We start from the raw sequence: 16,527 nt of genomic DNA on the forward strand, positions 1-16,527 counted from the left end.
AATTTTGTGACTGGTAATTGAGTTTTGGAAGATTTTTATGAAATGAAGGTCCATTGTTAACCGTGGCGTGTTAAAAATTGTCAATATTTGTGACTGGTGAGTGAGATACGGAAGATTTCTGTGGAATTAAGAAAAATTTTAGTTAATCCATGAAGTGTCAGAATTTGTCAGTATTTTATGGCTGGTACTTGAGTAATGGAAAAAAATTTATGAAACAGATCCATGGAAATGATAGTGTCCTGATCGACGAACCATTGACAAGACCCTAAATGCTTTGAAGTAAATGGTTTTGTGTGAGGCTGAATCATGGAAATTATGCCTGCTATCCTGACCAACTCTGAATCCACCAACAGCGAATTGGTGAATCATTGAAGAGAATTTTTGAAGAGTAAAGTGAATCTGGATGGGGAAAATTATCAGTATTTGCGACTTGAGGGAATAAATTGAAGCCATTCGTGAAGTTGAGAGCCATGGGAGTGATACCTACCGTCCTGACCTATGCTGAAGCCACCAATCTGACCTTCATTGACCTTTGGAATGGTGAGGAGGAGAGGACGTGGACGGGTCGAGGAGGTCAGGGTCAGGTTGCAGAGTGTGAGCCTTTGTATACCAACCTGAGTGATCCCACCGCTGCCACCGCTAGACAGGTGAGTTAGATAGATAGATAGATAGACAGACAGACAGACAGACAGACACTAACAGACATAATAGTGTATTTACCACTCAGACTGCTGTAATGCACTCAGAGGAACAAAAGAGTCTGGCCTTTATTATCCCAGAATTAACACTTTTAGGTTCTTGTGTCCCTCACCTGAACAGATTCATCAGTCGAAGAGAGAAACCTGTACGGTACTTTACACAGGAAAAATCATCCAGTATATTACCATCATTGTGGAAAAATAACCAGTTCTTAGCTAGAGCAAAATATCATTCATAGTGAGCACTGAGACAGAAGGAGAAAATTTTCATAATCGCCCTCCTAACCCTCATGCCCACTTAATAAAAAGGGAGGAAGTGATTCGGGACCAGGAAAAGGAAAATGGGAAAGCTGGAGGACTATCAAACAAATTTCCCAGAACAAATAGGCCACAACTCTCCTCCACTTATCAAACTCTCGAAATTCTGGACTTGACATCACAGGTAAAAATGATCCACACAATTCTTTGACGAGCAGTTTAAAAAAATGGAGGGTAAGAGGTAAAGAAAAAATATAAAAGAAAGATGACGAGAAGATACATGAGGAGTAAGATGATAAGAATAGGTCGTAAGAAATTAATAAAAGGAAAAATGATTGAAGAAAATTGAAGGCGAGAGAAAAATCAGACTAATTACAAGGGAGAAAAAATTATATGGCGGAAATAGATCGTTTCGAGGTAGTGAAGACCCTTATATGAAAGTCTTTATATAATGGAGGAAAAAAGAAAAAAAAAAGGATGAGAGAGTGGAAAATCTGAAGAAAAGGTGGAACAAAAAAGTGGGAGATAGAAATGGGCAGACAAAGCGAAATGGGGAAAGAAAGAAGCATTGAAGAAGGGTAAGAGTTTGAATGGATCGAGTTACGAGAAGAAAAATGGGGAAGACGGTCAGGAAGAGGAGAGGATAGGAGAGGAAGGGCGAGGCGAGGCGAGGCGTGGTGTATGGTGTGGTGTGGTGTGTGTGGTGTGGTGTGGTGTGGTGTGGTGTGGTGTGGTGTGCGAGGAGAGGAGAGGTCAGGAGAGGAGAGGAGGAGGAGGCTTAGGAGAAGACAAGAAGGAAGTAAAAGAAGAAGAAGGGAAGAAAAATGGATAAGGCGATCTTACAAAGGAGGAGGAAGTGGAATAGGAGGAGGAGGAGGAGGAGGAAGAAGAATAGATTTGGAAGCAGTTAGATGAGAAAGGAGAGGAGAGGAGACGAGAGGAGATGAGGGGTGATAAAGCAAATTAAAAGAACGATGAGGAGGAGGAGGAGGGTCGGAAACTGAAAGGAGGAGGTTCTGAGAATTAGAAAAGAAAAAAGTAAATAGTGGGAGGAGAGAAAAGATGAATAGCGGGAACTGCTAATTAGTGAAGGTAAAGCCGAGAAAAGTCTGAGTAAAAATTGAGCAAGTGATGAAAGGTTCTAAAGGAGAGGGTTGCAGAAGAAAAGAGAGTACCTTGAAGAATGTGATTTGAGAGAGAGAGAGAGAGAGAGAGAGAGAGAGAGAGAGAGAGAGAGAGAGAGAGAGAGAGTTTGTTTAAGGAGAGGGTTGCAGAAGAAAAGAAAGAGTACCCTGAAGAATGTGAGTTGAGAGAGAGAGAGAGAGAGAGAGAGAGAGAGAGAGAGAGAGAGAGAGAGAGAGAGAGAGAGAGTTAGTTTAAGGAGAGGGTTGCAGAAGAAAAGAAAGAGTACCCTGAAGAATGTGAGTTGAGAGAGAGAGAGAGAGAGAGAGGAGTTTGAGCTGATTACCCTCTCATCGTCAGGATAACTACTATTTTATATCGACTATCGCCAGACGAATTTATTCAGCTAAGCATGAGTCATAGGAGCCTGAGAATAGGAAGAAAATTAATCAAAAGAAGTAAGATGTGAAAAGTTGGGACGAGAAAAGAGCAAGAAGTGAGGGATCAGAGTGACCTAGGTGTCAATGTAGTGAAAGACATTGGTGAAAAATTACAAGAAAAAAAAAATATATATATATATACTGTAGTTCTAGGAAGGAGAGATGTGGATGTGAATGTTATGGAGGAAAAAAAAATTATGCATCAGCAGTTAATAAAAAAATAATGGTACCTAGAGTGTTATTGACAGGTCTAGGAAAAAGTTTATTTTCCTCCTCCTCCTCCTCCTCCTTTCTTTCCTGCTCTCTTTCGGGCGGAGGAGGTGGCGGAAAGTAGGAGAAAGCAAGCTCATTTGGTCTCATTCAGTCTCACAGGGGTTGTAAAGAGTGATCAGCGTCTAACTCCTACTCGGTGCAAATGGAACTTGAAATAGAACAGAGGAATACAAAATGAGGAGAACTGTCTAGTAGAGAGTGCCCAGAAAAATACACCACACACACATTCTCATATATAACCCCTTTAAATGGAGAATATATTTTTTCTTTTATTCATGTAACCCCCAGACAGTTCTTATTCTTTTTATGGAAGACATCTCGTAGGGGAAAAAGGGTAATTTCTCCCCGCACCCCCATTAGACACGTATCAGTTAATAAAATCGTCTGTTGGTAGCAAGAAAAGGTAATACATAATCGATTTGAAGGGAGAGTTTTCGAAAATTGTGTTTTGCTCAACCAAAAGATGAACACAAAAGTAAAATAGTACAGTAGATGATGATGATGATGATGATTGGTGATAGTAGTGATAAAAAGCGTAATAGTGATGATTCCACTGATTGACTAATTGAACAGTGAGTGGAAATTTTATCATGTTCGTATTTATATATTCTCTCATCTGTCCATTCCTGTCCATCGTCATTTCTTTGGTTCCTCAGATTTCACATTTGGCTGATTCGCTTTACTTCCTCAGGTGTGAATATCCCTTGCTCAGGTGTAATTAATCTAGTTGTGTAATTTTCCTTCATTACGATGACCTCTTATTCTCTCTCTCCCTCTCTCTCTCTCTCTCTCTCTCTCTCACACACACACACACACACACACACACACACACACACACACACACACACACACACACACACACACACACACACACACACACACACACACACACACATTCCCTCATATCACTTAACTAAATTACCTTCATTGACACCTCAGAGCATTATCTTCCTCTCATAATTTAATAATAAGCACATGAATTACTCTTAATCTCCCACGCCTTCTCTTTCACTCTCACAAACCATAAATCTTTCTTATCATCTCTGACTCTCAATTATTTCCTTTCACCCCTCATTATCACTTTATCTCACCCTCTTTCCCCTCTTATCTGCTATTGTGTGATTATCCAGTCTACCATTTCCTTTGTCACATCTTTGGTCCATTCTGATTGTCTGCTGTTTTTTTCCTTTTTTTTTTTATCACCAATTTGCCATAATTTTTCCTAATGTACCTTCGTCTATGTGTGTGTGTGTGTGTGTGTATGTGTATGTGTGTGTGTGTGTGTGTGTGTATGTGTATGTGTGTGTGTGTGTCTGTGTGTGTGTGGTGTGTGTGGTGTGTGTGTGTGTGTGTGTGTTAATCCCTTCACAACAGTTACCTATTTCTAGTATACTGTTACTCTCATCTTAAGAATTTTATATATTGGTGAAGGGACTGATGAAGGCCCTATCTAACCCCCTCATTTCAGATTCACGTCTAGGCTTAATAATTTTTCTGGTAGTGACAAGAATTAAGATAAAGAAATAACTAACGAAAAGAAATTTATAAACAAGACAGGAGTATTTCAGGGCATAAGTGTTGATTATAATTGTGGGTTGGTATTTAAGGAAGGACGTTTTGGATTTAATAGCTACGTTTTATTAGTTCGACACAGATCCTTGATAATTAAGCCTGTTTCCGATCTCGCTTCTGTAGTTTGTTATCCCAGACGGGGGAAAATCGGAAAAAAAGAAGAAGAAGAAAAGATACTGACAGACCGAATGTTGTAAGACTAGTATTCAGCATTCAGAGATAATTAAGCTATTCAAAAAATAAATAAATAAAAATAAAAGAGAAAAGTATAATTAGGTTTCAGAAAAAAGAGAAAAAGGGACGAAAAATCTGATAGTGACCTTACTTTTGAAGATGTGTGTTTAGTATTTGTATTTTAATTAACCCACTCAATTGGACAAAGTTTTTCATATATGTTACTCCAGTCACCATCAGACGATTATACTTAGCTTTGGAGACACCTTTCTTCGCCAAGGGATGCAGGAAGACTACATCTAACCCCTCCAGTTTAAAATGCATGAGCTGAAGGAAATCCTGTTGGGTAGTTGGAATAAAAAAGATAAACGTGTGAATTTCTGTTTAGAAGGTATAACTGATTAAAATCGTCTGAGGCCAGCAAGAATTAAAAGTTTGACGGCAGGTTGATGATGTATTTAAGTAGGTAAGGTTGATTGCAATCGTCTGAAGATTTGAAAAATATAGTAATGGAGGATCTTAAAAATAAAGCAAAGAAGGATCCTAGAAGTAAAGTAAGGGAGGATGTTAAAAATAAAGGAAGATGTATTACAGCTGTGTGAATTCATATGTATGAGTATATGTACTTAATTGAAAGGAATCTCTTGACTAGAAAAAAAATGATACCAAAAAAAAAAAGGTGGTCAGGTGTGGATATTAATTTAGTCAGGTTGGTAATAAAATGCATGATAGCAGTGTCAATATTTAGGCAAGTGTTGCTAAATGAAATAGTATGATGGTAGTAAAAATAATAGAGAGAGAAGTTAGACAAGAGTGAATGTATATTTAGTTAGGTATTTAGCTCAGAAGGTCGAGAGGTTGATATAAAAGGGTGGCCCTAAATTTAAGGATAGAACACTGGCTGGGTTGTTTGACATATCTGGAGGGTGGATGGGAGGTGAGGAGAGAGGGAAATTCTCTCTCTCTCTCTCTCTCTCTCTCTCTCTCTCTCACACACACACACACACACACACACACACACACACACACACACACACACACACACACACACACACACACACACACACACACACACACACACACACACACACACACACACACACACACACACACACACACACACACACACACACACACACACACACACACACACACACACACACACACACCAGCAACAACAACAGCGATGGACGTGCTCAAAATGCGAAGTAGACGCAATTATGTAACTTTTGTCCCAGACTGTACACTGTATTTCTGTCTCGCAGTGCACGTTACTTGTACCTTCGTATACCCGTCACACGTACTATTCAACAGGTGAAGTACGTGCACTGTTATGCATTGTGTTTCTTCTTCAGTGCACGTAACCTAAATATATTCCTGTCGCACTTACTGGCCGACAGATGAAATACGTACACAAGTTACACATGTCCCATACCCGGTGCACGTAATCTTCGTATTCCCACCCAACGTACTGCCCCACAAATGAAGTACGTGCACTCTTGTATCCTTTCTCCAGTATACGTAACCTTCTGATACTCACCATACGTGCTGCCCTACAGGTGAAGTACGTGGCATACGGCGTGGTGCTGCCCGTGCTGGTGTGTGCTGGCGTGCTGGGCGACGTGCTGAACCTGGTGGTGCTAACTAGGCCAAACATGACAGGGGCTGCGTACATCTATATGAGAGGTGAGTGGGGTGACGGCTCTTGTTTGTTCCGCTGTTGTTGTTATAGTTGTTGTGTGTATTCGATATTGTTGCTGTGGCACAGAAGAGGATAGTGGTGTTCGCAGCAGCTGGCGCTAACGAGGAGACTATACGGGGTGGCGCTGTGCACCCTTGGATGGAGCAGCTGTGGCGTCCTGTCGGGAGCCAAACCTCCTCATATTTCCCTACACCTCACCGTGAAAAAAAAAAAAAAAAATGATTTGACCCTGGAGAAGCGCTGCCAGCCACACGAGGACACTGGTTCCCTACACAGGGTATGTGCTGGATTGTACATGAAGGACGGTCCCGCAGAAGCAGGTGCTTACCTGTGGTCGACGGGTCTGCTTGGCCGCACAAACCGGGATTTAAAACAACAACAACAACGTTTATCTTTATTGTTATTGTTTGGTGGAGTTTATAGTACTCTTTTGTATCAATATTGTGTTGCGTGTAAGTGATGGAGTTTAACGCACTTTTATCATAAGCCGATTGTTATTGTTACATTAAGAAATATAGGATTTTACAGGGTTTGACTTTATCATTGTTATTTTTACGTCATATGGCAGGTAAGTGGTGGAGCTTACAGTTATTATTATTATTGTTTATGTGTGACGGAATATACAACATTTTTATTATTATTGTTTTTCTGTCGTCAGATTTACGGCAGGTATTTGAATCGTTATTGATATAATGTGGTAGTTAGTAACATATGCCGTGGTCCTCATGCACGTGGTGGGACAGTACAGGATTGAATGATGTGTGGAATGGACGATAATAATGATGATGATGATGATGATGAAATATTTGTACCGTTATTTCCTCCCCCAAGGTGGTTATGTTTTTGCCTGCGTTGGTTTGTTTGTTTGTCTGTCCGTTACTGACTTTACTCAAAAAGTTATGAACGGATTTTGATGAAATTTTGTGGACGTGTGGGCCATGGGCCAAGGAAGAAATTGTTGTATTTGGGGGCGGATCTGGGTGTGAATCCGGATCCGGAGTATCCCGCACAATGTCTCCTAAAGTTCTCAGTGAATTTCAAATGAAATTTTGTTGAAATCTGGACCATGCACCAGGAAAGAAGTGATTAGATTTTGGGGCGAATCCGGATCCATTTTGATGATAATGGCGTTGGCAGAGGTATGCTCCCTCTGAGTGCTCTCTAGTTAATAATAATAATAATAATAATAATAAAAATAATAATAACAATAATAATAATAATAATTATTATTATTATTATTATATTTTTGTACTTACTGTTTTTGAGCCAGTTTAAAGGGCTTACCATTGACTCATTAGTTGTGTTAATTACAGGTCACTTTTATGTGGCAGATCTCTTCAGTTAGGTGACGTCATTGTGTATTTATTATTTACTTATGTATTAATATTTTACACACGTCTTAACGATTATGTTCAGCAACTTAAAGACCAGTCGTATTAAAAAGTAAAATAAGCCTCAATATAACCCCTCCCGTTCGTAAAGCCTCTCCTGGAATTCGCAGAACCGTCTCAAGGTAGCAAGAATAAAAGACGTTATTGGATTAGCAGACATAACATTGTTCATCGACATCCTGAAGCCTTGGGAAACTACAGTGTGTCTTAAGGTGCATGATAAGCGTCTTCAGCTTAAGCAGAAGGAGTCTGCTGTTTGGCGGAGTTAAGGAGAGAGAGAGAGAGAGAGAGAGAGAGAGAGAGAGAGAGAGAGAGAGAGAGCAGTAAGTTCTTGCTTAAAAATTAGTTTCCACGTCGAAATGAGATGGAACGGGAAGAAGTGAAGGAGGAAGATAGATAGATAGATAGATAGAGAGAGAGAGAGAGAGAGAGAGAGTGGGAGACAAGTAAGGTATCCACCGTAGATGAATGGAGAGGAGGAAATTTAATAAAGGAAGTTGTATGAAGCAGAAAGAGAGAAATGGGAGGAGTGAGGCAGAGTGGGGCATGGATAATTGAATTGGAAAAGCGAGTAAAGGAAGGATATAGATAAATGGACAGACAGATAAATAGATAGATACATTTATATAGATTGATCGAGCGAATGAGGTAGATATGTAGTTTAACTGATAGATAGATAGATTGATACAGACATGGATAGGTCAGTAGAGAAATAAATAAATGAATAGATATACACACATACGTACATACATACAGTCGGCGTCAAAAGTCCTGTCGCCTCTCCTGTCAGTGTGGTGAATCCGTAGCAGTGGTCAGTAATGAATTCGCTTGGATACACATCAATGTCGTCAGTGTCTTTTGGTGGGGCTTCAACACATTGGTATTCAGAATCCATGGAGAGAGAAGCAGGAGAGACGAAATAACTTTTTGATGCCTACTGTACGTACATACATACATATACATAGATACATACTGTACATACATACATATACATACATACATACGTATTAATACATACATACATACATATATACATAGTTACTTCCATACACATATATACAGCCATACACATACATGCATACATACATACATACACACATACGCATACATACATACATACACACATACGCATACATACATACATACATACATACATACATACATACCTATATTTTATACATACAGTATATGAGACAGACAGACTGCCAGACCAAGATATAGGTACATGGAAGAGTGGGGAGAGAGAGAGAGAGAGAGAGAGAGAGAGAGAGAGAGAGAGAGAGAGAGAGAGAGATTTGTATATAAATTATGTTTTTAGGGAAGACAATAACGTGCATAGGACAAGACGAGATCTAATATTCGGAAACAGGAAGAAGTGGAAGAGGAAGGGGAGGAGGAGGAGGAGGGAAGAGGGCTGGGAAAAGTGTAGGTAAAACACGAGACAGCGAGGAGGGAGAGGGGGAGGGGAAGGAGGAGGTGGAGGAATGCAGTTGATGAAGGAGGGGGAAAGAATTACCAAAACACCCCGGTAATTAAATGCGCAAGATCACACTGGATGCACAGAGATGATATACAGTATACGCCCATTGTACACTGAGAGGCAGATGTTGGCTTAATATTTCACCTTTGCTCCTTATTTCCCTCTTCCGTCTATTATAATTTGGCGGAGGCTTGGCTATGTTTCTCTGTCTAATATTTCGCATCTACCTTTCAGTTTCCTTCTGCCGTCGTACGCATTTAACCTGAGAGAGGCTTGACATGTTTTCCTGCGTAATATTCCACATCACAGTTTCCTTCTGCTGTCTGCCGTACTTAATCTGAGAGAGGGTTGGCATGTTTGTGTGTCTAATATTTCACTTCTCATTTCTTCCTGCTGCCGAATATACTTAATCTCAGAGTACTGGTTCATTTCTCTCTCTGTTAACTCTGCATCTCCGAAACGTCACTTAATATTTCACCTTTTTCCGCTTAGTATTTCCCTGTGCTGCATATATATTGAATTTGAGGGATTTGATATGCTCCTCTGCTAAATGTTCTGAGAGACTTGGCTTGTTATTCTATCAAATTTTCCACCTTTACCTCTCACCTCTTTCCACTGGCTGAAGTTGTACAAATGAGAAAGGAATGGCGTGTTTCTCTACTTATTAATTCACCTCTGCCCCTCATATCCCTTTTCTGCCTAATACACTTATCCTTAGAGAGGCTTGGTATGTTTGTCTGATGTAAAGGCTTGGTATGTTTGTCTGCCTGATATAATACTTATTCCTTTCACTTCATTCTGCTGGCTAACATTTCTAAATTAGGTACGTGGTATATATATATCTGCCTAATAGTTTGTCTCTTGTCACTTCTCTTTGTAATATCCCAAGCCAGAGAGGCCTCGTTTGTTTCTCAGCATAATGTTTCTCCACTTTTACATCTTACTTCCATCTGGTGGTTAATATTCCAAAGCTGAGACACTTGGAATATTTCTTGGTCTAATATTTCACCTCTTCTACATCTCGTTTATCTGTGGTGGCAAATGTACTTAAACTGAGAGAACCTTGTATATTTATCCACGTATATTTCAACTCTTCTGCCTCCCGCCTCAATTTACTGGCTTATATTCAGAAGATGAGAGAGGCCTGGTATTTTTCTGTATCCTTAGATGATTCCTTTTGATACGAAGCTTTTGTGAGGAAAGTTATCGGCATGCCAAAGTTAGAACCAGACGTCGTGGAACTGTTGGCGAACTTTTGTACCTTACTGTAAAATTGCCTGGCTAAGTTTCCGTGCCTGCTCTTTGTCTCTGTCTCTCTGTCTCGTCTGTCTGTCTGTCTGTCTGTCTGTCTCTCTCTCTCTCTCTCTCTCTCTCTCTCTGCGATCAGTTTACATTCCTTATTTTTCCCATTTTCATATTTTCTCGTTTTATTTTTTTTCTGCCGTCTCTTCCTCTCGTTGTGTCTTCCGTCCCTCTCTTGCATTGTTTCGTATTCCCCTCAGGTTACATAGTCCCTGTTATTCTTTTTATCTCTTCTCGTGTTATCCTTATATGCTTTCTCCTACCATTTTTTTTTTTCAGTGATTTCTTGTGTCATAATCTTCGTTTTGTCTTTGTGCCATCTGTTTTTGTTTTCTTCTCTCTCTCTTCTTCTGTTCTATTTTTTTGCCCTCCTTTGTTTCCTTATTAATTTTTTTATTGCTATATATATATATATATATCTTCTTCCTTTGTTATAGGCTTTATTTGCATGTTGTTTAATGTAATGCTTGTATTTTGTTGTTTCCTCCTTTAATGTCGTCCTATTTTCTCGATTTCTTATGTCATTTAGCCTATCATTTTTATTCACTCCCCTTTTATTTCACTTGTAACCATTCTTCCTTTCTTTACTCGTATTCCTTTGGTTTTATTATTGTTTCTTCATTGCTTTGTCTCACTTCTTTCTCATTCCCCTTTTATGTCTCTCTTCTCTTTCTCTCTAGCCAGCTTCTTCTTCTTTTTTTTTTACTACGAGCTATGTGATTGTCATTGTATATCTTATCGTCGTTTGCCCGCCTTTTATCTCCATGACTCCTCAGCTTCAGGGATATTGCCTCTCTCTCTCTCTCTCTCTCTCTCTCTCTCTCTCTCTCTCTCTCTTCAGTCTGTCTATTTATCTGTCTGTCTATCTGTCTCCTTCTCCCCACTTCTACGCAGTATTAAAAACAATAATCTCTATTCTAATCAATCTGCCGCTCCGTCCATCGTAGAGAAGGTAAATATAACTAGTGTTTTCGAAGTCCTGTACGATAATATAATCTGCGCATGTATTGCTTTGTTCCATTGTTGACATTATGACGCTGAGGAGAGGGTGTGCACGTGCAGAAGTGGTCTGCCTTATCCTTCAAAGAGAGAGAGAGAGAGAGAGAGAGAGAGAGAGAGAGAGAGAGAGAGAGAAATAGAAGGATGATTGAAGGAAGTCTTGGAGGGATGATAGAGCGAAGGAATTGAAGGGTGCCGGTTGGAAGAGGAGGAGGGGGGGAAGGAGAGAGAAAGAGAGGGAGAGGGGGGAGGAAGGGTAAGTAGAAGGGAGGAAGGAAGAGAAGAAGGAAGGAGGGATGGAGAGAGAAAAGGATAGGAAAGAAGAGAAGAAGGAAACGAGGGTAAGGAGAGGAGGAAATGGAAAAAAGGGAAGGAGAGAGGGATGATGTAAATAGGATGGACTGGTGAGGGTAGGAAGGGTAAGTAGAAGGAAGGGAAGGAGAGAGAAAATGAGGAGGAAGAGAGAAGAGAAGAAAGTAGGGGAGGAGAGAAGGAAAAGAAACAAGGAAGGACGAAGGGAGAAAAGGAAAGGAAGGAAGAGACAGGAGAAAAGAAGGGAAAGTGGGGAAGGAGAGAAAAGGAAAAGAAGAGAGAGAGGAGGAAAGAGGCAGGCAAACGGGATGCCAGCTGTGGTTAATATGGCCTTATCACCAGCTGACTGTATCTTCAACCAGCTGGCTCTGGCATGGTTAGCCTTACATTGGCCAGGCGGTGTCACGAGATTGAATTTTCTATACTTTTTTCGCGTAATTGACTTGTTGAATGCACGGACCCCTTCCCTTTTTAAATATAATTTTTCTAGCTAATTCCAGGCATTATTTTTTTTCGTTTGTATGATATGCTATTTATCCAGCTTAAGGGAGGGGGAGGCCGAGGATGAGATGGAGGGATGGGGTGGAGAGGTATATGAGAGAGGGGGGTGTGAGTTGGGAGCAGGGCAGTGAAATGGCGGGGGACAGGGCGACTTGGAGGCGATTTGTTTGTGGCCACCCCAAACGGGATTGAGGCGTCTGGCAATAGATAGATAGATAGAAGGTTTGACTGATTTTAAAAGATTAACCCATTGAATCCAGTCACCTGTTTTTTTCTAGTTTCTCTCTGACCATTTTTTTATTTTTCTGATCCGGTATTGGCCTAACTTAAGGTTTGACGGATTTTCTTTTGTACAGAAATAATCCATTGAATCCAGTGACTTTTTTAAGTTTAGGTGTTTCCAGACTTTTTATTTTCTTAGCCTCATATGGTGTTCTCCCAATTTACGGTTTGAGTGAGCAGTGTTGTTCGTATAAACCGTCGTAAACTGTGTGTGTGTGTGTGTGTGTGTGTGTGTGTGTGTGTGTGTGTGTGTGTGAAGTAGTCATTTTGTTTTCTGTAAATCCATTTTATAGTGAATGTAGGTTATGTTAGAGCTGGTTTGTTGCATAGTGAGTACTGAAGTGTTAGGCTCTGCTGCGTGTTATGTGTTGAAGTGTTAATGCAGTTACTAAATAATCAAAATAGGGTAGAACTGATATAAAGAGAGAAAGGGTGGATGGGTCTGTGAGGAATTGGTTGAAGAGTGGATTGTCATTCTTTTACCTTGCCATATGAATCTCTCTCTCTCTTTCTCGTAATGAAAGGATTAATTACTACATTTTCCCGCCACCATGGTTTCCCTGTGTGTCCTGGCCTGATTAGTCTATCCCCCTCCTCTCTCTCTCTCTCTCTCTCTCTCTCTCTCTCCCTCTCCCAGCCATCTCTTTCCCTCCACCCTTCTCTTTCCCTCCACCCTTCTCTCTCCCTTCCCCCCTTTTTGTCCCTCCCCCCTCTCTTTCCTCTCCCCCCCTCCTCCCACATCCCTCTCTCTCTCTCTCTCTCTCTCTTGTCACCCTGTCGGTACTTTGGTGTGAGCAGTACTGGTCGGTCATCAGTTATCTTTATTGCTCTCTCTCTCTCTCTCTCTCTCTCTCTCTCTCTCTCTCTCTCTCATTGTGTTTGAGTCACCTGATTCCGTTTCCAAGAGTCTGTTACCTTGTTTGACCAATTCTTTGTTGACCGTTCCTCTCTCTCTCTCTCTCTCTCTCTCTAAATACACTCCTTTTTACCCCTCCTTAATCCTTCTCTTGCTCCCTCTTTAATCCACTGTCCACCTCCTCCTTGTCCCTCTCTCCTCCTTTCCACCTCCCTGCTTTCCAACTTTGATCTGCCTCCCTTCGTCCTTTCTCTCCCTCTTTCTTTCCCTCTCCCTCCTTCTCTCCCTCCTCCTCTCTTCATGTTTCCTCCCTGCCCAGTACTTAGGCAGAAAGACTTTGTGAGTTGAGCAAGTTGGCCATCAGTCACTCCCCTCCTGTCTCCTCTCCCTCCCTTCTCTTTCTCTTCTCTCCCTCTCTCTCCGTCATCTCAGTACCTCTTCTCTCCTCGCTCCCTCAGTCCCACGCCGTTTTCTCCCATTCTTTACTTACTCTTACTGTGTGTTTGGTCTTGTTTCAGCGCCCCTCTCATCCATGTCTTGTTCATTCCACCTTATTTGTCGATGTATTGTTTTTCTCACACCTATCCCCACCTTTATTGATTTTCCTTCACCTTATTGTTGTGTACTTGATCTAGCTCCAGTTACCCTCTCGTTCTCTCCTTGTCCTATTCGGTGGCACTGACGACCAAACCTTTAATCCTTCTCTATGGCGCACTCCTACTCTGTTTTCTCTACGCCCTCAAAATGCTTTTTGATCGAATTATAGTCACGTCCCAGAATTTGTAAACACGTGATATTTTCTTGGGCCTCTTTCCTTTGACCTTTCCTTGTTTACGTGCATTGACCATACATTCCTAATTTGGCATCCTCTGCTCTATTGTAGCTTTGGTATTGGTCGCTTTGGGATCACCAGTCTCATTTCAGTGCTTGAATCAGTTTACACACACACACACACACACACACACACACACACACACACACACACACACACACACACACACACACACACACACACAGTGCTGTCGTCGCCTCTAGATTTTTGTTACGTACTTCAGGTACCAGGCATCGGTCATCTTGTTTGACTGATTTTCTTAAACTTTACTTGTTGTTGTTGTTTGTGTGTGTGTGTTCGTGTGTGTGTGTGTGTGTGTGTGTGTGTTTTGTGCTTTCCATTTTACGTCTTTTCTCTCCTTTTTAAATTTTTATTTGTATCACCTGAGAAATCAATTCCTGAGTCAGTGCTGTTGTTTGGATGGAACTGCCTTTCTGCCTATTCATTTTTCTGTTTTCATTTTGTACGTGTATCTATTTGGGGGACGATTTCTTGCACTATGCTGCAAATTTCTTGTGTCATTTTGTCCGATCAGTTTCCCTTTACCCTGTTTACATGTGTACTTTTGTTTCAGTGGCTCCTTCATTTTTTATTTATATATATTTTTTTTACGACCACCTTGTTTCTCAGTGTGCTTTTGTGTCTGTGTCCCTCTTTGTTCTCTTTTTCGCTCTCCAGTTTTTCTTCTCAGCTTTGGGGTTACTTCCTTGAGTTTCCAGGCACGAGTCAGTTTATCCGGCTGATTGTGACCACCGTCTTGTATATACTCGTTTAGATAATGTTTTTTTCCTGCCAACCTCATTGTGTATTTTTGTGCTACTTACCATGTCCGATAGAGCCTCCTTGACCGCTTTACGATCCTGTGCGTAGCGTTTATTGTCCCTCTTGTTATTATTTTCGGTCTGTGTATCCTCCTTTTTCGGTCTCTTTATCTTCCCTTTTTTTTTTTGTCGATTTAGGTGTTGCCTGATTTTATTTCCGGTCTTGTTTCAGATCCATGGTTGTAGTTGATGGTCCTTTCTACCTTTTCCCATTTTTTTTTACTCTGACCCTTTTTTTCCTTTCCATTGTCGATTTTCTCATTAAATTTCCAGGGGATCACTCCTTTTGTCCAAGCGGTTTTTCTTGATTTTTTTTTTTTTTTTTTTTTACGGGGGGAGGGCGTTTCTAGGTCGCCTAAGTTTCCAGACTCATTACCTCTCTCTCTCTCTCTCTCTCTCTCTCTCGTTTCGTATCTTTTTCTCTTTTTGGAGGATCTGATTCAATTTCCCGGCTCCAATCATCTTCTTGGACCGATTTTCGCTTGACCTATCCTTCACTGATCTCTCTCTCTCTCTCTCTCTCTCTCTCTCTCTCTCTCTCTCTCTCTCTCTCTCTCATTTTTTCTTATATTTTCTTTGCTAGCATTTAATAAGCCTGATTTTAACCTTTGACTGACGTGTGTGTATCGAAACTGAGTAGACGTCGCTGACCGGAATATGCTGTATTGCCGAAGAATGGTATAATGGCAGCTTTTAACAGTGGGATATAGGATAATGATGATGATGGTAATAATAATAATAATAATAATAATAATAATAATAATAATAATAGTAATAATGATAATAATAATAATAATAATAATCAGAAGAAGAAGAATGATAATGATGATAATAATGATGATGATTGATGATGATGATGATGGGTTCTGACTATGGGGGATTTTCAGAGCTAGAGTAGTATGATCTTAGTCATGATTGAATTTAAACAGGTTCTGACTTCTACAGGAGATAAAGACGATTGTTACTAAAAACTTTGGTCGAAAAGGCCGCTGCCTGACCAGAATAATAATAAAAAGACAACATCGTATTGGAGAGAGAGAGAGAGAGAGAGAGAGAGAGAGAGAGAGAGAGAGATTTACTGACATTAACTCAGCTCTGTAAAATCTCTTCCTTTCTTCTACCCTAATTCTTCATCTCATATTTCTGGGCCACACCTGATTCATTTCTCTTGCTCAGTTATGTTGGTTTTATAATTTTTTTCCCCTTGCCTTTTGTTCATGCTTTGTTTCGTCTCCTCTTGCCATCTGGTTCTAAGAGTTTGCTGTCTTTCGTATCCTTGTCAATCACTCTTTTTGTATGATTACTCTCTCTCTCTCTCTCTCTCTCTCTCTCTCTCTCTCTCTCTCCATTAATGGTTTTCTTTTTTGTTTCTTGCATTGTTCTCACCCTCAACCCACTTCCATATTTATCCATGTTAATACTGTAAATTACCTTCCAAGCCCTTCCCCTCCCGTCTTCTCATTATCCTTCTTTCAAGCTCTTTCATGCTTTCATAATTATTTTCTTCCTTGC

The 16,527-nt window shown here is 40.5% G+C and overlaps 1 protein-coding gene across 1 annotated transcript in view; it reads left to right on the forward strand.

Annotated features, from left to right (window-relative positions):
• Positions 1-470: 470 nt before the first annotated feature.
• The window catches only part of LOC145392146 (putative G-protein coupled receptor B0563.6), a 90,612-nt gene continuing 74,555 nt past the window's right edge, over positions 471-16,527 (forward strand). The window contains exons 1-2 of the mRNA XM_080266598.1: positions 471-647; positions 6,097-6,223. Of these exons, the coding sequence (XP_080122724.1) occupies positions 471-647; positions 6,097-6,223 (304 nt within the window). The remainder of the gene's footprint in view (positions 648-6,096; positions 6,224-16,527) is intronic.

This window comes from Coenobita brevimanus, chromosome 21 (assembly GCF_032717465.1).
Source record: "Coenobita brevimanus isolate Jiangsu-jjx chromosome 21, ASM3271746v2, whole genome shotgun sequence".
In the NCBI taxonomy this organism is placed as follows: domain Eukaryota; kingdom Metazoa; phylum Arthropoda; class Malacostraca; order Decapoda; family Coenobitidae; genus Coenobita; species Coenobita brevimanus.